At 38.4% G+C, this 22,203-nt stretch overlaps 2 protein-coding genes across 7 annotated transcripts in view; one reads left to right on the top strand and one right to left on the bottom strand.

Moving 5' to 3' along the window:
- Nucleotides 1-1,087, top strand: part of WDR19 (WD repeat domain 19) — a 67,030-nt gene extending 65,943 nt beyond the window's left edge. For all 5 annotated transcript variants that reach the window (XR_013993712.1, XM_081054672.1, XM_081054671.1 and 2 more), the window contains one exon: nt 806-1,087. The gene's annotated coding sequence lies outside the window, so the exon portion shown is untranslated. The remainder of the gene's footprint in view (nt 1-805) is intronic.
- A 2,159-nt stretch (nt 1,088-3,246) lies between these two features.
- RFC1 (replication factor C subunit 1) overlaps nt 3,247-22,203 on the bottom strand; it is a 61,696-nt gene continuing 42,739 nt past the window's right edge. The window contains exons 12-25 of one of the 2 annotated variants that reach the window (XM_081054716.1): nt 21,303-21,407; nt 19,050-19,452; nt 16,700-16,812; nt 15,662-15,776; nt 14,272-14,363; nt 13,879-14,016; nt 13,667-13,762; nt 13,445-13,543; nt 12,024-12,178; nt 11,777-11,894; nt 10,020-10,165; nt 7,073-7,286; nt 4,825-5,016; nt 3,247-3,800 (exon numbers count right to left, since the gene is read on the bottom strand). In XM_081054716.1, the coding sequence (XP_080910842.1) occupies nt 3,717-3,800; nt 4,825-5,016; nt 7,073-7,286; nt 10,020-10,165; nt 11,777-11,894; nt 12,024-12,178; nt 13,445-13,543; nt 13,667-13,762; nt 13,879-14,016; nt 14,272-14,363; nt 15,662-15,776; nt 16,700-16,812; nt 19,050-19,452; nt 21,303-21,407 (2,070 nt within the window). In that variant the 3' untranslated portion in view covers nt 3,247-3,716. The remainder of the gene's footprint in view (nt 3,801-4,824; nt 5,017-7,072; nt 7,287-10,019; nt 10,166-11,776; nt 11,895-12,023; nt 12,179-13,444; nt 13,544-13,666; nt 13,763-13,878; nt 14,017-14,271; nt 14,364-15,661; nt 15,777-16,699; nt 16,813-19,049; nt 19,453-21,302; nt 21,408-22,203) is intronic. The other variant, XM_081054717.1, reaches the window with a different exon arrangement.

The raw sequence follows: 22,203 nt of genomic DNA, 5'->3' as shown, positions 1-22,203 counted from the left end.
ATTTCAGTAGTTCTGGTAGCCCCACACTCTGTTCTGTAACTCTTCAAGCTAGTCAGACTGATTTCACTGTTTAAGTATTAGCCATTCCGTGACTCACGGATTTGCCTTCAGGTTAAAAGCCATATAAAGATTTTACCCAGTAGAGTTCTATTCTTTCAAGAGTTGACACTTTTCCAATTTCAACTTGCTTTTGGTTGCTCTAGTTAGTTATAAATTGAGGACAGAATATATTACCTGTGGGAGGATTAATTTGCAATTCTGCTCCTTCCAAAAGTAGAACTTTGTTTTAAATAATTCTACACAGGCCCTCTGGAATCTACCCCTGCATTAAGTAGAACCTTAGAGCATGGTACCATAGCTGCTTGCAGGTATGCCTCAGTCGGTTGTGATACGCCTTCTGCAAAAGTCACTGTGTCTTTCATACGATGAACATCAGTTGAAGCTACTGTTCACTGACTCCTTTTAGACAAGGAACCCTTAACAACCACGTTTTCTCTACAGATTGTTGAGCACTTACCTTGCATTTTCTCTTTCTTCCCAGTGAGATGGCTGTTGTCAACCTCACTTTATGGTGGAGGTTCAACAGCTTGCCCACATAGTTGTAGTCAGTTGCAAGGCCAAAACTGAAACCCAATGCTGATTACAGACTGAAGGTTTCTAACTTGAATGTAATGCTCCAACTCCACATTCCAGAAATGAGCAAAAAATTCTTTGTATACTTGGCTTTATTACTAAATGCCAGTTGTTACTTGAAAAATGTCTTTAAAGGCATGTGGGTTTTTTTTCCCCCTTTAATCCTTTCTAGATATAATGTTCCTGAGAATATAGCATCTTTTCCAAAGGAGGATATTTCTACCCCTGGTGGATTTAGAGATGATCCTTCCTGGATACTGAAGAAAACACAAAGGTGACCTTTCCAGCGCTCCACTTTCAACTTCTGTAGAAGTGACGAAATGGTAACCATTGCTGTCTATTACACTTTGTATATTTCCTCTTCAAAGTCTTACGTATTATATGCTTTGCACTGTTAATAGTAACCTATGACATATTTTGAAATACCTCCTTTAAAATAAAATTGTTAACTAGATATTTGTAGTGATTTTCTGGAAATAGGAAGGTAGCTTTGAAGCACACTGTGAAGTTTGGGCAACACAGATGTTAACAGTGTTGAAAATATGAAATGAGAAGTTTACATACATCAAGGCTAAACAGCAGTATCAGTCCTAGAATAAACACACCAAAAATCACTACAATCCAATATGTGAAAGAATGAAACTATAAGTTTACAGTTATATAGTCCTGAGTCATTACACTGCATACAATGGAACTCCTGTCACAAAATTGAATCATGTGACTTGCCCTGATGGTACACATTATTCAGACTCTTCTCCAGGTGGTTGGAGTGTTCCTCCCCCGTATCACACATACCACGTGCATTTCATACACAACATACTTTTCCCACATCATTATATGCTTCCTTGCCATCCAAGGCCAATGTCAACAAAGTCTGAGCAGCTAGCAGAAATGAGTAGTGTCGCCTAACTTGGAATGTGTCAGATATGATTTTACAGCACGGCCACCAGCATCCTGAGCACTACTGAGGTACCTACAAGCCTAGGATAGACTCCAAAATGCTAATAATGTGTGTCCACATGCACGATGCCTTGGCCTTACAAAGAGATACAAGGCATTATCATTAAACCCACCCACAGGCCCCTTGTTTTTCACTGTAGGCATGTTATAAGGCCATGGGAATAAGCCATAGGCACTTGTGACTTGTGAGGGTAGTTATAGCCTTAGCCATTCACTCATGTGCATAACTGTACCAGAACTTATTTATACTCCTTGTTAACGAACTGCCAAAACTTAACAAATGAAGGATATCGTAAAATAGCTTGTTGTACATTACAAAATGGCCAAGATTCAGATCTCAAAAAAAAGCAAGTATGCAGTTTTATGCTACAAAGATGTTATGTAGTGGCTCCAATAAAGATTCAATCCTAATACAGACCCTTTAGATTCACATCCAAACTGCTGTGGAACCACCAACTCCTACCCAACATTAACCTCAGCCATATACCTCATGGTCGTGAGGTCTTCAAAGAAGACTCAAATAGACCTGAGTTGTCATCCTCACTTTAAAGAGCACATTCACAATCTCTAATTCTAAAACAAACGTTATTTATCTTATACACACATTATGCCAATCATGTTGTGTAGAGCATTTAGAATTAAAATCATAATGAACAAGTAAAGGACACTAATCAATTGTTCTGGCTGCAAGGATAGTGTAGTCCCTTTCCTGGGGAGTACAGAGCGAGTAGGCAGACGTGACTTGCACATCCAAAAGCAACAGGAATGAAAATGCATCAGAAACTCACGCTCATCCCACTGGTTAGGTGAGGCAGTCTTTCAATTAAGGAAATTATCACTCAAGCACAAGTTCAAGCTGGGCTTTAACGGAGAGGGGCCTGGCTCAACAGGCAAAAGCTGAGGGCAATGCTTTGTTCCCACAGTGAACCTGAAAGACATTTTCACATGACACATAATGCTTAAAAACTTTATGTCTCACCTCCGAAACAAGACTCTTAGTTCCTAGAGGTAGGGAATAGTATCCTGGTTTTACATTCCTTTTAACACAAACCTCGGAGCATTTACTGACAAGATTAAAAACCAGCTACACACGTAAAGCCCAGGCTAGTTCCACAGCCTCAGGGCTACTACAAGTGCAGTTACAATCTAACATTCCAATAGGGTTTGTGGAATCTGTCACAGGACAGAACCGGATCTCCCGGGGACAAAGTAAACAAAAGCCAGTGTTCATTTTTGTCCCAAGCCAGAGTGAGGCTAAGAGCCTGACCTAGCCTAGGCCCTACTGGTTTGAGACCCTGGAAGGACAAGAATGTCTGGAAATCCTTTTCACACCCTGTGGTAATAACGAAGAGGCCTCACCATGAACTTCTATCACGGCAGAGAAGTGGTCGGCACTCACAACTGTAATGAAGTAGGAAATTAAAGTTGACTCTTCAAATGCCACAGTGATGTTTCGTACAACTGGTTAGTAAGTAAAATTAATGTTTTTTATCCAATCATTTGCAAATTAATAAGTAACATACCAACATAATATTTTACTGTACAAGATGAGTCTTAAGAAGAATTTGTACATATATATGTAGAACATTTTTATTCCTAATTTATATTTTCAAGATATTTGACAATGTACAAAGAATACCCAGTTCTAGGTGGTGACTTTTGTATATGATTTATTTACAAAATTTCACCACATAATAGTAACTACCTTTAAAAAAAAAATCAGTTATTGGTCCTATAAAGGCCATTAGGATAAACTGTTAAGCTTACAAAAGTTGCCTTAATACTACTGTTCTCAGGCATATTATTGTTAAATAAAATTTGATTCCAAAGCCCACATGTAGTTAGTTTCTAGGTCTGATTATACAGTCTTTTGAAGCACCATCTGATTAGATTGACGGGGGACAGTGGAGGACTCAAGCAGTCCTATCAACCTCTATAAGAGGTGTACATTAGCCTACTGGTTACATCCTTCTAGCTGTACCGCCATTTATTTATAATGGGAATACTCGGTTGCCCCATTATGCTAAAATATGGTTCCTTTGGAAAAAACAAAGCATTCTCAAGACCAGCTAGACTGGTCAGCAGGGTGAGTAGAAAGTGAGTGTCAGTACTGAAAAATGATTTCATTTCTTTGAACTTTTTCCTTTTCCTTTTCTGGACTCCTTATCTTTTTCGGATTTTGAAGGCTTTGAAGATTTTGTCTTTTTCTGTTGGGAGGGAAAGATGCACAATATAGTTAATAACTGAGTAAATAAAATAAGTTCATCTCCACAACAAATCAAATCTTTACCTACAACTTAATAAAGAGGAAAGGTTGCAAGCACTAGATCTTGAAGCACTAGAACTACTGCTACCCCCCCAATTTACTTTCAAGAAGCAACTGGGCTAGTTGTAGCCTTTAAGATAACAGTAAAAACTGAAAAAAGATATTTAAATCTAGAACTAAGATACATTTCTTATCAATGAAATTGCTTGGATTTTGAACATAAGTATATTTAGGAGAGACAAAATAAGTAAAAGATAATTTACAAATAAAGCAATGTTTCATGAAAATTTTCCTTTTTTTTCAGTTTTAGAGTCTAAACTCGTTCAGTTTGAGGAGAGGGAAGGGGACAACCTCTTATGTCTACACAGGACTAGATACAAAGAGCTACACTGGTGAAGGGCACTGTTCCTACCCGTGCATGTACAAAACAGAAATGAGGTGGGGCAAGAATGATACCCTCACAATAGAGCAGGGTACAGACTACATTCCTTGCCTCAGCCAATGGCAAACAGTGGGCTGATACCATAGATGATTTTAATCTGTCCTTAGCAAAAGACAGGATGTTTTGCTCTGAGATACTTCTACAGGAAATTCAATGGCTATAGCAAAACACAAATAACAGAAAGGAGAAATGGTTTCATTGAAAATGCTTTTCTTGATTATGCTGTGAAAATGTGTCTATGGGTAAAGCATACACCAATGCACAAATTAAAAGAATTGCAGAGCATATGATGGCCGATTTTCTTGCGATTTGGCTCTTCTATTATAAGAAGCTGTTTATAAAAATGAAATCTAAACCTTCTCCACCCTCAACTTTGATGAACAAAAAAAAGTATTTTCACAGCTTACTCTACTTGCTAAACAGGCAGGCCCTAAATAATTTCTGAAGGCAAGTTATACACAGAAAAGATAAATTATTTGGAGGGAGTATCATAGCTTCTCCTCTCTGTAGCTTAAAATACTACCTTGATCATAGCATCGGTTTCCATAGCGTCTTGATCTTTCTCATCAGATTGAGAGTCATCTTCATTTAATTCTTCGTTATATTCAGAATTCAATGATGGGCCTGTGCTGTGTCTGGATGTCTTTACTGCCTGAAGTGAATATGGAGTAAGGTGGACTTCCTTATTGTAAGCTCTTGTAAAGGCTGCTTTCACCTAAAGGAAATACAGTTTTTTAAAAAAGGAAGTGCCAAATAATCCTTTTGAACGACTCCTGTTTGCAAAATATTTATGCATATACATGTGTGTATATATATATATATAAAATACATTCATATATATATATATGTATGTATTTATACATGAGGTGTGGTCAAACAATATGGTGAATGTTTAAATAAAAAAGAGTTTATTACAGTAAAAGATACATTGCCATTAATCCCCCTCAAAATACTCTGCCTCTCTTCGAACACACTTATCCCACCATTCATGGCACTTCCTAAAGCAGTTCTGGAAGTCCTCTTTCTTGAGTGTCTTTAGTTGTGCTGTCGTGGTTGCCTTGATGTCTTGAATCATTTTGATGTTGGGAAGGGCCAGAAGTCGCACGGTGTTAGATTCAGTGAATAAGATGGATGAGGACACACTGTAATGTTTTTATTTGACAGAAATTGCCATATACCAGAAGTGATGTATGACATGGAGAGTTGTCATGATGGAGGATGATTTACAGCACACTTTAAAACACACCTTCTCTCAACCGTAGCTCACACCCCCACTGACTGCACTGAGCAAGTTGAAACTTGTCACACACTGTTTACTAAGGTTTGACGCACCATTTCCCGTATTAAAGATCCCTGCCTTTCTGTTGGATGGCACTTGGCAGTAGCATTCACCGTATTTTGTGATCCCAACGGAAAGGCTCCGTGTCACACATAACTTCCGGTATATGGCAATTTCTGTCAAAAACATTACTGTGTGTCTTTATCCATCCTATTCACGAGATCTGGCACCGTGCAACTTCTGGCTCTTCCCCAAAGTCAAAATGACCACGAAAGGTAAATGTTCTGAATCAACTCAGGACATCGATGCAGCCACAACAGCGCAACTAAAGATATTCACAAAAGAGGACTCCAGAACTGCTTCAGAAAGTGGCAAGAATGATGGGAGAAGTGAATTTAAAGTGAGAAGTATTTTGAGGGGGATAAATGGCAATGTGTCTTTTACTGCTGTAATAATGTTTTTAAAATTTAAACATTCTCTATTTTTTTAATCACACCTGTGTGTGTATGTGTTGTTTTTTTCCTGTGGAAAAGTTCCATATTTTTCATGATTTTCATAATAGAGCACAGGACTCAAAAGGAATCAGTATTTGGAAACTTCAGGCAGACAAAAAAGTAACTTTAGAGGTCATGATTTTTACCTATTCAGTGCTCTCCTCAGTTCTACAAAGTGATAAGCAAGGTTAGTCAGTGATTCGATAAATCAAGAAAGGCTCACAATAAGGTACAAGTTAAAGCTGGCTTTTACTTACCACAAAATCCACAAATTACCTTTACAATAATAATAGTTACTTCAATATACTAAGAAATTTGAAAAGCCTTAGCATCGAGCTTCTAATAATTGCAGAATTAATCCATGAATTCTAACTATGGATGTCTCTTGTGAGAATTTACCCATAACTATTGAGTCAGGTCAAAATTCTAGAGAAGGCAAGCCACAGAGAATGTGTCTTGTAAAATGGCACCAAATAAACAGGCACAGAGTGAGGTATTAGATATTCATGTTATGTCACATTAGTTTTTTCATGCTCATTATATAAAAACAGTAGGGGACACATTATTACCTAATATATTGTCCAACTGGAATAAATACTGAATCTACATATTAGGTATACTAAGTATAAAAATCCTTATACTAAGTATAAAAAATCCTCAGCCAGGAAACTTTCTTTTCCTAATGCAGCACTTTGCTTTTACTTCCCCAGGCTCATCTGCCCACCGTTACTTATAAGTAATACATTTGTATTTGGTCCTCAGATTTCGTATCTCACTTTTCCACTCAGCATAAAGGAAAGGTAAACACACACATTGTAAAGTCAAATCTAGAAGTCTTTCCTTAATATTGTATTCAAATCGTATATTTGGAAAGCATAGGCTATAAGGAAAAAGCACTGAAGGAAAAAAAAAAAAGCATGTGAGACACCTCTGAAGTACTCGCAGTACAAACCTGGTAATTACACAGTGATAGCGAACCAGTGGGTTACACAGTTTACCTTGGGATCCAGCTTGGAGAAGGGACTGGGTTTGCCTCCCCAGCTGCTAATTTCCATGATATTCTCAAAGTCTTCTTTCATCAAATAATATGCGTCCATAAGGTCAACAACATCCTGTACTCCTTCTACCCCTTGTGAGGTCAAGGGCTGTACAAGTGCATCTCTTATATGTGACAGATAATCCATATTTATAGTCCTTTTGCTGGAGTAAGTCCTAAAACCAAAACAAAAGAAACACACCTGTTATCTATCAATGGCAAACTGCCAACTCAAGTCAGTGTTCATAACACTGAGTTAATCAGATGGAGTACAATCCCCTTTTCACAGCACTCGATGGAATGCCTACTATTTAACAGTAGGTGTAGGGAAAGCCTAGCGCTGCTCCGCTAGGGTAATAGATACACACCAATGTGCTCAAAGGGAATTTGCTATTTACCCGGATCAGAGAATGAAAACACAAATGTAGGTTCTGCTTCCATCCTAATCCTAAGGCCCTAGCAACAACAGTGTTTCTATGTGCTTATACTTATAGCCAAGATTACTCATTGCGAGTTTCAAATATTCAAAGCATCAGCAAATGGCAGTGAGATTTCCTACTTTGAGGGCCATGGCAAATTCCTACGTGATGGTCTATAACACCTTTTGGTCTCTGATCATAACAGATTTACATATGAATGCTCTCCTCACATTTCCTAATACTGTCACTCTGGAAATTTCAGTTCTAGAGCAGTGTTTTCCCCAAATCAAAACTGTAGAGAATGTTCCTGGAGAATCACACTGGCCAGGGAAAGACCTAGAAACAGTCTGATCTCCTGAGAACTAGAATGCTATCATGAAATGTCTGGTTTTCTTTATCCTTAAATGCTGTCACTTAAAGACAAAACAGCTGGACAGAACAGTATTTCCAGTGCCACGCATCACCCTAAATCTTTCCAACCCAGTTGCCTCCATCTTCAAATTAGGCAATTATACATACGTGTGCTTCAAACAAGAGACCTCAAACGCTGTTGGTTTCAGAACCCACTTTAAAATTAGAAAAAGAAATGAAAAGTCCTTTAAAAATAACCTATGGATCCTGCTCCAGCCTTCAGATAACTGAATGTATGAATCACAAAAATAACAGATTTCCTGATCAGAAATCTAGAACCTTGCCCCACAATTGTTTTGTTACCTAGGCAGAATTCAAAAATCTTTCCTATTTTAAATTCACCCATTGCCTCTAGATCTGTCTCCCACAATTAAGCAAGCATACTAGCACTTAAAGACAAGGTGAGCCCCTAAGCCTCAGTGCCCCAGACAATCATGAAACCTTTTCCAAAATTATTCTAATTTCTTACATAACTGTTACCTTCTAGTAGAATCACAGATCTTTAGATCTGATTATGTAAATTAGGTATCATCTAATTTATATAAATCAAGCATTCTTAACCTCAGAAATCTGTAATTCCCCTAAAATTATATTTTCTGCATTAGTACATTTTTGGGTGGAATATAGATCAAAGCTTTCAGATGCTCAAAGGCATCTATGACTAAAATAAGGTCAAGAAGTAGTAAAATCACATTCCACTTTTAAAGATAAAGAGAACCAGGAGTCTATAAAAATTCTGTGCCTTAATCAGGGTTTAAAAGTTAAGTAGGAAGATCTTTATTTACTTTAAAACTTATGAAACTCTAGATGTCCGTGATGATGATAGCGTCCTGTCCATGATTCATTAAGAAACATTTACTGAGCCATTTTATATGCTAGATGGGTAAGCCTCAGTTCCTGCAACCCGAAATGTTCAGTCCAATGGGAGAAGGGGACATACAACATGGAGTCCAGTGGGAGCATCAAAGACGGACAGCCTCAGGGCAAAGTGATATACAACCTTTAAAAAGCAGTGGGCAGGAAGCAGGAAAGGAGCCAAGAGAGAAAGGCCCCCAATTTGACCAGTGAGAAGAGCGGGGGAAAGCAGCCTTTTCTGGCTCCCAGAGGCCGCCTGCATCCCATCGCTCATGGTGATTTTTTACCTTCAGAGCTGGCAGTGCAGCATCTTCAAATTTCTCTCTGATTAACAACGCTGCCTCGTGCTTTTTACATAAAACCCCTTGTAATTACACTGGGCCCACCTGGATAATCCAGGATAATCTTCCCATCTCAAGTGGGGAATAAATTAGTGTTGCTTTAAGCCATTAAATTTTGGTAATTTGTTAAGGCAGCAATAGAAAATTAATACAAGGGTAAGAATAAAAGATTCCGTTGGCTAGGAAGAGGGAACATAACAGGAAGTGGAATGTACAGGAACAGAAGGAAGAACTCAGTTCTGCTTTGACCAAAAATTAAGGGTGAATCAAACATTAACATTCCCTCCAGGGACAAGAAGGGGAAATAAGATTGTTTAAGTAGTTCTTCCTGGGTAAAAATAAATTCCTAAAGTTCACTTACATATGTGCATGCACATTTTCTGAGTTTCTAAGCTTAACAAAATTGCACCAAATAACAATTTTTAAACTTCCTTTAACTTCTCCAAGGACACTGATTTTTCAATCATCTGAGTGTCCACCTCCTGTTATAGCTAAACCCTACCCCATCCCAAACCAGGTCAGTTTATTACTAGAACAGGTAAAAACTGGTTCATTTATTTAAATAGTTTCCTTTTCTGATGAAATTATTCTGAAGCTGAGATGTTATATGTGCCTACTAATAAAAGACATAGTCATAATAATAATAATAATAATAAATAATAGCACTACCTCAGATTTATATAGTTTTTAAAACTTACCTCACAAGTGTTATAATGATTATGGATAATAAAACTCAGGCTCTAAGAACCTACTCAGGATCATTTATATAGTGAGCAATAAAATAAAAACTGAAATGTAGATCTTCTGACTCATGCTATCCTTACTGGATAAAAGCTAAATACACTACGCTGAAAAGTTCCAGAAATGGAGGCATACCACTTACCTGAGACTCATATGCAATGCCAGGTCCTGAACAATACGGTCATGTTTGCCCGTGGATGAGTGCTTACCCAACCAGCTTGGGAAGGTGGGAAACTGGGTCATGTTACCCCTCATTAACTCTCCAGGAAGAACACTGGCATAAATGGCCTGAAAAAAAAATCAATTGCAGTCCACGATTTAAATTCAGTACAAAGTTGCTTCCTCAGCAGCTACTGGCTTCCAAGCAGTCTCTGGAAAATGAAGCACACTGTCCCACGTACCTAATTCCAGGGCAGTCAAGCCCTTTCCCTCTGTCTCAGATCTGTGAGTATGGGAAACTTGTCCCAAGAGACAAATGATTACTGTAAACGCCTTGGTCCAAAACATGTATGGCCCTCAGGTCATCTTGCCACATCAGCCACTTCATCCAACTGATCTCAACATACCAGTTACCTTGCGGATGCCAAGGTCACAGAAAAGACTGTTTAAGAGGAATCTGATTGTCTTTATAAGCTATTGATAGCATAGGGAGATCAGAGCATGGAAAGTCTAATTGCAGAATCAAGTAAACTGACACTTAAGTGAAAAAAAGGTATCCTTGGATATCTTCTATATCCAGGGTTTTCACTTTTTTTGAAGGCTGGAATTACATATAAATTTTATATAATATTCTCTCTTTTATAGAATATTCTAATAATATTCTCTCATAGCGTTTTTTTCATATTAGATAATCTTTATAAATAATTTTAAAGGTGGCATAATGTTCCAGTCAAGAGGATTTACCATCATCATTCTCCTGTTGCTGGACATGGAGATTTTGTCCAATTTTTCGCCATTGGAACTAATGCTTTAGGGAATATTTTTGTACATTAAGCCTTTTCTGTTTAAAATGATTTAAGATAAAGTCTCAAAGGTACAATTATTAGGTTAAAAAAATGAACACTTTTAAAACATAAGAGAAAGAATTCTTTATATCCAGAATGAGCCTTTGTCTTTTGTTTTCAAACAGTATGTGGGTAGAATTAAGAGTGGGCCTAATACTATATAAATAAGCAAAACTCAAATAAGAACAAATAATACTCTTAATTAGGAATGTTTGCAAAACTCTTATTTTGAGTCAAGTGCCGAACATAAAGCTGCCTCTTTACCAAGGAAAAAGAAAATTGGAATTCATGTATCAGAAAGTAGCTGTTAACCTGTCCTGGCTACATTTTCTCAAGAAGCCACTTACCGTGTTTCCCCAAAAAAAAGACCTAGCCAGACAGACAATCAGCTCTAAGGCGTCTTTTGGAGCAAAAATTATTAATAATTATTAATATAATACCGGGTCTTATACTATAGTAAAATAAGACTGGGTCTTATATTAATTTTTGCTCCAAAAAACGCATTAGAGCTGATTGTCTGGCTAGGTCTTATTTTCAGGGAAACACAGTAGTAACCATCTGGGAGAGCCAGGAATGACAAAGAAAGAAGTGGATTCTGAAGTTATAATTGACCAAGTGAGACTTTTGACTCACATCCTAGTTATGAGACCAAAATCTAATGTTCCTATTTCCATATGTCCATTTACATAAAAACATTTTGAACCATCGAAAAATAAGGCTAGATTAAGAAAGAGACAACAGTGACCACAGAGTGTTTTTGTCTTTTAACAGACTGTGTTTTTTTACCATAAGAGTCATAATAGTTTTCAGGTATTTCAAATCATTACAGAACCTAAACGCTATTTCATTCTCTTCACTAAAGCAGCGTGCACTTTAAGGAGAGCCCTGTGCTCACCTGTGTGGGCAGAAGACTCCAGTTTTGCCTACTCCGGATCTGACGGTCCACTAGGTCACCATCACATATGCTATCTGCCGCTCTGCTTAAAAGCATCAAGTGCTTTTTCATGTCCCCTCTGCAGGATAAAAATCAGTCTGCATGATACCACTGTCCATACTGCACGCCACCCCCCGCCCCCAATTATCTGGCCTTCACAGTGCTGGGAGGGTACTAATTCTACCCCTCAAGAGCTCTGAACACTCACCCTGCAGCTACAGGCTTCACATGTAAGTAGTTCTCCTGGACAAAGAGGGGTGCTATTGAATAATCATGAAAAAAGAGATCTGATTTGTCCACAAGTGACATGTGAGCTGTCTCCTCTCCAGCTACAAACACTTTCCGGGCAACATCGAACGGGCCCTAAAAAGAAAGAGGGACACACCTAGTAGAAGGTCCAATATCCAAACATTAATAATACCCAATGCTGGCAAAGATGTGGACCAACAAGAACCCTCAGTCACTGCTGGTGGGAATATAAAATGATAGTCACTTTGGAAGACAGCTGGGCAGTGTCTTATAAAACTGAACATACTCTTACTGCACTAGCCAGTAGTTGTGCTCCTTGATATTGACCCCGATGAATTTGAAACTTTCATCACACAAAAAACCTGCACATGGATGTTTATAACAGTTCTATCCATCACTGCCAACACTTCAGTAAGTGAATGGGTAAATAAACTGTGATATATCTAGACAATGCAATATTATTCAGCACTAAAAAGAAATGAGCTATCAGCCATGAAAAGACATGGGGGAACCTTAAATATGTATTACTAAGTAAAAGAAGCCAGTGTGAAAAGGCTACATACTGTTATTATTCCAATTATATAACATTCCAAAAAGGTAAAACTATGGAGACAGTAAAAAGATTAGTGGTGGCCAGGAGTTAGGGGAAGGGAAGGATGGATAGGCAGAGCACAGAGCATTTTTAGGGCAGTGAAACTATTCTGTATGCTACAATGGTAGTAGATACATGTCATTATACATACGTTAAAATCCACAAAATGTACACACTAAGAGTGGGCCCTAATGTAAACTATGGACTTTGGGCGATACTGATGGGTTAATGTAGGTTCATCAAGTGTAACAAACATCCCACATTGGTGAGGATGTTGACAGTGGAGGTTGTATATGCATGGGGACGGGGAACATGGGAATCTCTGTACCTTCTGCTCAGTTTTGCTGTGAACTTAAAATTGCTCTTAAAAAGTTTATTAATTTAAAAAAAGGAGGGATAAAAAATCAGCTTGATCTTTGCTCTAATTGTAATAAATTCTGACTAGTGACTAGGTGAAACAGAACAGAGATAAACTGATAAGACCTCTAGCTTTAGAGAGGTTATTAAAGTATAAATCATTTAAAACATTATGCTGAACAGTTCCAAAACCATGAATGAAATTCACACATAAGGACTCTGAAAAAGCCCTTTTATATGTAGTGAAGCATGTATAATTTAAAACTTCTCAAAATTTACAATATACATTGACAGTCCTTGGTGAGAAATTCATTTGAATTAGAAACACTTTTAGCCGCTGTCTATATCTCTTATTACAAATATCCATAGGTTCTACGTGTGTCAGGGGACTACAGAACAAGAATTAACTAAGAAATGGAAATTTATTTTACCAGTTTGATATCCTTTTTGGCTCTATGAGAATCAGCCTTGGCCTGGTCATAGGTTAGTGCCTTACTTCGGGCACACCACATACTCAAATTGTGTAAAACCTAAAAGAATTACAAATAAGACACTGTCAAGATAGGAAAATACTGCCACTCCTCATCCCCAAAAGGTCGAAGGCATTAATTCAAAAGAATCATCAATTGTCACATAATATATACATAATTTACCTGTCTGATATCTTGATTGGCTCCCAAAATTATTTCATTCATTGCTGGAGGGGGAATCTTTAAACCCTCTTTAAATGCAATAGACAGCATAGCACCCTAAAATTGACAAAGGAGAATTTTCAATGATTGTTTTTTTTAAAAAAAAAACTTTAAAAAATGACCCCTACATAAATAGGCTAGTGTGGTGCAGAAAAAAATTCCAATCATCATACCTTAATCTGTTCAACCCGAGGTCTTTGAAAACGAAGATCAAAACAATAATGAACCAAAGAGCGAATCTTGGGGTGATTTCTATCATTGCACATACAAATAATGGGAATTTTTGTATGTTTTATCAGGCCAATTAATTCCTGAAAGGCAAATTTGCAACACAAAAATATTAATAAAAAAAGACAGAAAAACAAACAAAAAACAAAACAAAAAAACCCACACAATGTATGCGTTTTAGGTTTTAAAAACCTTAGCAACATGCCTTAATTGCCATAAAAATGCCAGCATGATAATTAGTTCTTTACATTTAAAAACAAACAATTAAAAATCAACAGTAAAACAGTAAAACAGTAAAAAAAACCCAGTAAAATTGCAAAATACAATGCTTTCATTACCTGAATTCCTCCCCTGTCCTCACTGCCTGCCATGCCATCTACTTCATCCATGATAAGGGCATGTTTCGTGCTTACTGAATGGGCTTCTTCACCTGACCCATGTTGAGAAGCAATGAGATGGGACACAAACAAAATAACAGTTGTTCACACACTGCTGCTTTATAAAAAATTATATAACTGCTTTAAACTGATAATATAGGTCCATGGAACAAAATTCAAAAGGTATAAAAGTATGCAGTGAGAAAAAAATTTTCCCTTCTATCGTTGCCACATAGGGTACCCAGTTTCCTTCTCCAGAGGCAAACAGTACAGACTCTTCTGTATCTTTTCAGAGATAGTATATACATTAAAAATGGGTGCATAAAAATACACACCTTGGTTTGGTCATTTAATATATTTTTGTGATCTGTTCCTTATTCATAGATATAGAACACCTCATTTTTAAGGTGTTTCATGTTCCATTTTACACATGTATCATCATTTACTTAATCTCTATTAACATGTGAAGATGCTTTCAATCTTTTGCTCTTATAAATCACACTAAATGAATCTCCACACGTATGTCATTTTGCATACATACAAGTTTAACAACACAGGAACTGAAATTTCTGAGTGAAAGGATAAGTGTAATTTAACTTTCGAGAAATACTGCCAGGTTGCCTCCAGAGTTGTACCAATTTACACTCCCACCAGCCAGGTGTAAGAGTGGTGTTTCCCAAGCAACGTCCTTTTAACAATGATTTTCTACTGTAGAAAGTACCAAGAATTCAGGTGACTATGCAATATAACATAGGTTCCAAAGGAACACTGTTTAGTCGTAATTTGGACATCTTATTGTCCCCACAAACTCTGGCCATACCAGACCACTAGATGCAACCTGAAACACAGTGGTCCTTTCACATTGTCTTTTCTCCTTCCCTATTACTCTTGCCTCAAACAGTCTCTTCCACCTACAAACCGCTCTCCTCCTCATTCTTCACGGTCCTTCAAACAAATGTCACCTTTTACTGGTAGCTTTCCTCACTGCCCCAGATAGAATCACTTCTTCATACACAGGCCTTTATCACCTCACTATGCACACTGTATTTTAGTTATTTTCTTTCCCTCTTCCCAGGATTCGCCTGTGAACTTGCGAAAATCGTATGCAAAATAGATAAACAAGCCCATGTATGCATTTTTTAATCACATTCTCAGAAACCTCTAAGACCTTAAAAGAAAGGTAACTATTGTCCTATAAGAGTGACATCAGAGGCTTTTTTTCTCTGTCATTAGTCCCAGGAGGATTTAGCAGAGTGCCTGGCACATAGCAGTGTTAATACTGGTTACTGAACATTGAAATGAAATTGTTTTTCTTATATAACCAAAGAAAACAGTTCAAAAAGCCACATACTTGAACAAAAGCCTTTGATGCTGGTATTATTGAGTGACTCTGCAATCATCTCCTTCAAACTGTTCTTACTCCGCGTATCACTTGCATTCAATTCCACGTAGCTATATCCCAATTCCTAATCGAAATATTGTAAACCATTACTATCAAATTATTAACTGCCTCCCCTCCCCCCCAAAAAAACCCAAAAACAAGAGTTAAAGAAGAAAAAGGGTAGAAAAATCATATAAGGAACCATGGGTAAAAAGATCAAAGTATGATAGTAACAGACAATGAGATTAACTATAATATGCCTCACAATAATTAAGAGACTTTGAAAATTATCATAGACATACACACCATACACACATAAACATACACAAGGTTGGTCTTAAAACTCAGCTAATAAATCACTAACCTGGAACAAGCATATTTCCTAAGTTTGGTTCTTAAAATCCTAAGCAGAATTAAACAGATCCCAAGATTTCAGCATCAGATACAGAATTCTTGACTTTTAATAAAATTAAATGATTCTTTGTCAAACTATCCCAATATACAATCTTCCTCTCAAATCGTGAAAAACTCAGTTATTCTATTTCCCCAAATCGATCATTATATCAATCATAAGGCATCATAAAAAAATATAATTGAATTCCTACCAAAAGTAATGACAATAATAAAGGGAGAAAAGTGTCATGGATGGTAACAGTACAGATATTCAGTACACAGAATTCTCACAAAGTATATATAAGATATATGCCTAAAATAGGACTATTAATAAGACTATATTATCTATAAAATAATGCTCCCAAGGGCTTAGTACATTGCCTAGTACATTACAGGCAAACATTATACAATAATTATAAACATTAAAAAAAGAATGAAAATGACAAATGCCCTCCAAACCAAAGCAAATTCTAAAGGTTTGATTTCAGAACAGAATATATGCAACAGGTTAAAATATATATGTAGCGCACGCGCGCGCACACACACACACACACACCTCTTACACATGCCTACTCCTATGTTAGCTTTCCAACTGTGCTACAGCATAACACCCACCTGACAAACCAGAGAGGCTGTGGTTGTTTTGCCAACACCTGGAGGGCCTGAGAGCAATGCTGCTTTAAAACTAGAGCCATCATCTTTGCCGGCAAATTTACCAAACTTTGCTGCTAGGAAGAAAGAAGTTCCACAGTGTTAGCCTGTATTACCTAACAGAAATTCAGGAATAACTGGCATAAACTTAGCATTGATAGCAGCCCTCCAGTTTAATTCTAAATTTGCAGAATATTTTCTACAAAGCACAAATAATAGTTTCCAGAGCACTTAGTAAAATTCTCCCTGTATCATCTCCACCCCCTCTTCCCCCCAAAAAACACCTAAAACTTACTAACTTCAAAACGGATTTGAAACAATTTTATGACTTCCTCTCCTACAAAAGCACAGGTCATGAGCAGACTATCTGGGCTCCAATCCTAACTCCAGCACTCACCAGCTGGCAGAGCTTCAGAAGTGATTTAAAACCCGTGGCCTGTTGCCTTCTTCGTGAAATGAGGGTAACAATAAATAATGTGCCTGGGAGGGGTGTTGTGAGGATGAGTGAGCTGAGCACAGTGTCTGCCTTGTCTCAAGAAATGTTAACAATGTGCCTGCCCGGTGGCTCAAGCGGATGGAGCGCTGTGCTTTACCTAACGCCAAAGGCTGCCGGTTCGATTCCCACATGAGCCAGTGGGCCCTCAATCACAAGATTGCCAGTTCAACTCCTTGGGTCCCGCAAGGGATGGTGGGCAGCACCCCCTGCAACTAAGATTGAACACAGCACCTTGAGCTGAGCTGCCGCTGAGCTCCTGGATGGCTCAGTTGGTTGGAGTGCGTCCTCTCAACCACAAGGTTGCCGGTTTGACTCCCGCAAGGGATGGTGGGCTCCGCCCCCTGCAACTAGCAATAGCAACTGGACCTGGAGCTGAGCTGCGCCCTCCACAACTAAGACTGAAAGGACAACAACTTGGAAAAAATCCTGGAAGTACACACACACATTGTTCCCCAATAAAGTCCTGTTCCCTTTCTCCAATAAAAGCTTAAAAAAAAAGTTAACAAGCAGTCAGTCACATGACTGCAAAATGAAAAGCTGAATGAAAGATGTATCTGTAACCATCTTGCACAACTCAGCTCTAGAGCATTCTTTCTCCCCCGATCACATGGGTGCCTGGCACACACAGGGTGCTCAAGACCTACACAGTTACTGAGAGAGAGACTTAAATCTACAGGTACAGTTCACCTGAAGCCTCCACGTCCTCTTCAGGCACACAAAGCACTTATCCCCCTTCTAAGGCAGATTTGATGTGGTTTTGGAAAAAGAGTGTCAACTTAAATTTAACCCTCTATCATTACAATTACATTATCTGTTATCAATAAAATAAACTGGCATCATCAGCCAGTGTCTAGTGACCACTTAGACATTAAGAACCCAGCTATCGCTTTGGGAATTCACCGTGATGCTCACTAGATTTTGCCCTCTTATTCTTACACAGTGTCCCCCAGGACAGCGCTTGAAGCTCAAGAAAACACTAGCAACATCTGTGATCCGAAACCTCAGCTCTAATAATATTTTGGACATTAAACATATATTGTGGGTGTTCAGACATGGCGAACAAGCGCAGAAACTAGCGCAGCTCAGGACGAGCAGGCCTACCAAAAGCAAACACGCTACTGGGTTTCTCTGTAAGCATGCCTCAGCTTTTGTCGGCACCATTCCCCAATCCTCCCACTCACCTAGTGTCTTCAGGCCTTGGCATGTGTACACTCTTGCACTCAACACTCCCTGTGCCTTCACCTACCATATTTCCCCGAAAATAAGACCTAGACAGACCATCAGCTCTAATGCAGCTTTTGCAGCAAAAATTAATATAAGACCTTGTATTATATTACATTATATATTATATAAGACCCAGTCATTTTAATATGAAGACTGGGTCTTTACTTATTTTTGCTCCAAAAGACGCATTAGAGCTGATGGTCCGGCTAGGTCTTATTTTTGGGGAAACATGGTAGCTAACTCCTACTTGGTTTCCAAGTCTTAGCTTAGACATCCCCTACTCTTGCGATGGGAGCACACATCCTACCCCTGGTCACACACCTTCACCCCCTTAACACCCTGTATTTACCCCTACAACAGTACTGAGCACTTCACATTTTAATGGCTGGTTCATGTATGCTCCCCCATTGACTGTGAGCTCCTTGAAGGGGACTGTGTTTTCCTCACAGCAGCACCCCTGGGGTCTTGTACAGCACCTGGGCTCAGAGCCCGCTCTCCATAAATGCTTGCTGAGAGATGAATGAATGAACTATTAGAACTCCTCACATATGTGCTATTAGACACACACAAAAAGGAATGAAGCTGTAAAATCACCGTGTTTCTTCTCTTCAGATGGACTCTTGTGCCAGTTCTGGAGCCAGCGTAGGAGTTTGTTGGCACAGCTCTGTTCACCTTGCTGTCCAATTATGGTCTTCAGTGAGGTTGGCTTGTATTTATCCACCCAGAGCAAATTTTCCACTTTGTTTGCACTGCTTTTGTCATCAGCCAAATTCCTAGCCCGGCTGTCACCATTTGTCTCCGTGGCCACCTGCTCCTTGAACGCGAGGCTTCTCTGACACACATTTTTTTCCTTTTTTACTGCATTTATAGAGCTGTCTGTTTTGGGAGTCAGTCTGCTCTTTTTAGATTCTGATTCTTTCTTAATTGGACTAGCTTTTCTTTTTTCTTGGTCATTTTTTGGAGGTGTTCTGTGCAATTTTGACTTTTCTTTATTCATCTTAAAAATTGAAAAAGTGAGGGGAAAAAAAAGCTGGTGAGATAAAGAATTTCTACCCTGCTAAATGTACTCTAGAGGGCAATCTGAGATATCCAAGTGAGCTACCCAACCTGGGTTTGCCTTTTCACAATGAACCCTGTAGTTTGTGGACATCAACAACTTCCAAACTTTATAAAAATTAGCAACAAACACTGAAAAGCACCCAAATGCATTTTTTAAGATTCGGGAACGGGAAAGCAAATAAAATCAATCAATTAATCAATCAATCAATCAATCAATAATTCCCGAGAACGGGCAGGAACTCCCACCCAAAAACCCTAGACATAAGGTACAGTAGTGGTTGTCAGGGGCGGGTACGACAACTGACTGCTAATGGGCACAGGGTTTCTTTAGTGGGTGATGAAAATGTTCTGGAATTAGACAGTGGTGATTGTTGCACAATCTTGTAAATATACTAAAACCACTCTTTATATATTTTAAAAGGGTGAATTTTGTAGTGTGTAAATAATAGCTAAATAATAAATTTTGTGGTATGTAAATAACAAGAAAGAAATTGGTGCCTCTTTACCAGTGAGTAGATGCTAAAATGAGAGGGTGAATGTTTGAGGAGAAACAAGATTATTAGCATTGTCTTCAAGTATCTCCCCAAGATATTTATCAATTACAAAGGGAAAGTAGTCCATTTACAAGTGGAGAAACCTGGCAGACATCGACTTAACCAAGTAATCAAGGTTAATATGTCTAATAAAAGATTATCAACATCACGTACATCTGATACATGGGGACACAATATCATTTCTGTGGTATTCTTACCAAATTGCATAACCTCAAGCTAATCATAAGAAAACATCAAAGACAGCCAAACTGAGAGCCATTTTACAAAACAACTGACTAGGACTCATCAAAAATGTCAAAGTCATAAAAAGACAAGGGACTGTCCTAGATGGGAGGAGACTAAGACACAACAACTAAATGTAGTGTGGGATCCTAGAACAGGAAAGGGACAATGGGGGGGAATGTGAAGCTTGAATAACATGCGTAGCTTAGTTAGTGGTATGGTTTCAATGTTAATTTCCTGACTTTGATAACTGTACTATGGTTAACAGAAGTTGTTAATATTAAAGAACACTGCGTGAAGGGCCAATCCAAATCATTCCCCAAGACTTTTCTAACTGGAATCAATGGGCAAACCACCTCACCACTAGGATAACAGAATTGGGGACATTAATCTTGGCTACTGGCACCTGTGTCCTGCACTTGGAAAAGATCTGTATATAGTGAGAATGAATGAAGCTAACACTAGAAGAAGACAGACAGATACGGAAAGGGTCCTGAATGCACTGTAGTCTCTAGATCCCATAATTCCTACACCAGACTCACCCTGCCCATAGTTTAATTATGTGAACGAACATTTTTCCCTTTCTGCTAAAGCTAATATGGGCTGGGTTTTTGTCACAACTGAAAAAGTCCTAACACAGTTCTAATTAAAAATGAATTTATCATGCTGATACCTATAATGTATCTTTTAAAGAACGCTTAAGCAATAACCTATGTACAAAGTCACTGCAAGAATATGGAAAATACGAAAAGTTGAATAAGTGGATATGGTAAGTGCAACACACTGTCCTCTGACTCCTCATATTCCTTTGAGAAAAGTACGGAAATATTGCAAAGAAGACATCTTGAGGCAGAGTCCACCTACTCAAAAGGAAATAAGGTGTAGGTTCATATGCAATAGAAGGGGAAGTTAATCTTTTAGCCAAAAGGCCTGTAGCCAACCCAAGAAATATCTACGAACGAGGAAAGCTGCTATACACCAACTTACATAATCAAATTCATTTTATACAAACCTCAAGTTCAACTGCTATTTCATATTTGGACTTCTTGCCTGGCATAGTTCGAATCAGATCCAACAGGCCATCTTCATCAATAATTTTTGTCCCCAAGGCTGCTGCCTATTAAAAATGTAAATCATTAAAATCATATTCTAACCATTACTTTCTGTAAGAAATATATATATATATATAAATCTAGGGCCCCTGAATAGGTGAAAAACTACATTCGTAAGTTAGATAATACTGGAATATTTTTTAAAACCATATTCATGAAAAAGTGCCATTAAAAAGAAAGAAAATGACAGGTACACCCCCTAGGAATGGTAAGGTGGCAGCTGAGGTGTCCCATTACTGCTTTTCTGGATCACTTTACCTTTCCCTCTCCCTTACAAAGGACAGTCACTAGGGCCTAAGTCCAGTTCTTCATTCCCGCTCCAGGACATTTCCTCCATCTTTTTCCCAGTGTGTCAATCTCCATGTGATGAACTGTGGTCAGTCCAAGGTCATTAGAAAAGTCCTGATCCTCCCAACCTTGTTTATGGAACTAAATGGCCACGCTGACAGCTCTGGCTCAATGAGACTCAAGTGGAATGCTACAAACGGGGTTTCTGGGAAAACTCTTGTGAGGTCAGTCACAGCTAGTGTGACATCTTAGCACTGTTCCCCTTTTCCTGCCTTGAATGCCTACAGCTAAGTCACTTGCAATACAGGGCAACGTGCACACAGATTAAAGCTAACACATGAGGCCGACAGAGGTAGAGAACAGAACCAGCCTGGCTACATTACTGAGCTGCTGAACCATCCCCAGCAACTCCCTGTCTCTGGAATGCTTGACAGTAAGGAAATAAGCAGCTATTTGTTTGAACCAAGGTGAGCAGAGTGTTCTGTTCTGTTGGAGCTAAACATAATCCTACTG

Source organism: Rhinolophus hipposideros (genome assembly GCF_964194185.1).
Source record: "Rhinolophus hipposideros genome assembly, chromosome: 1".
In the NCBI taxonomy this organism is placed as follows: Eukaryota; Metazoa; Chordata; class Mammalia; order Chiroptera; family Rhinolophidae; genus Rhinolophus; species Rhinolophus hipposideros.
Note: the sequence above shows the minus strand (reverse complement) of the source record. Positions and strands in the feature narration are given on the sequence as shown.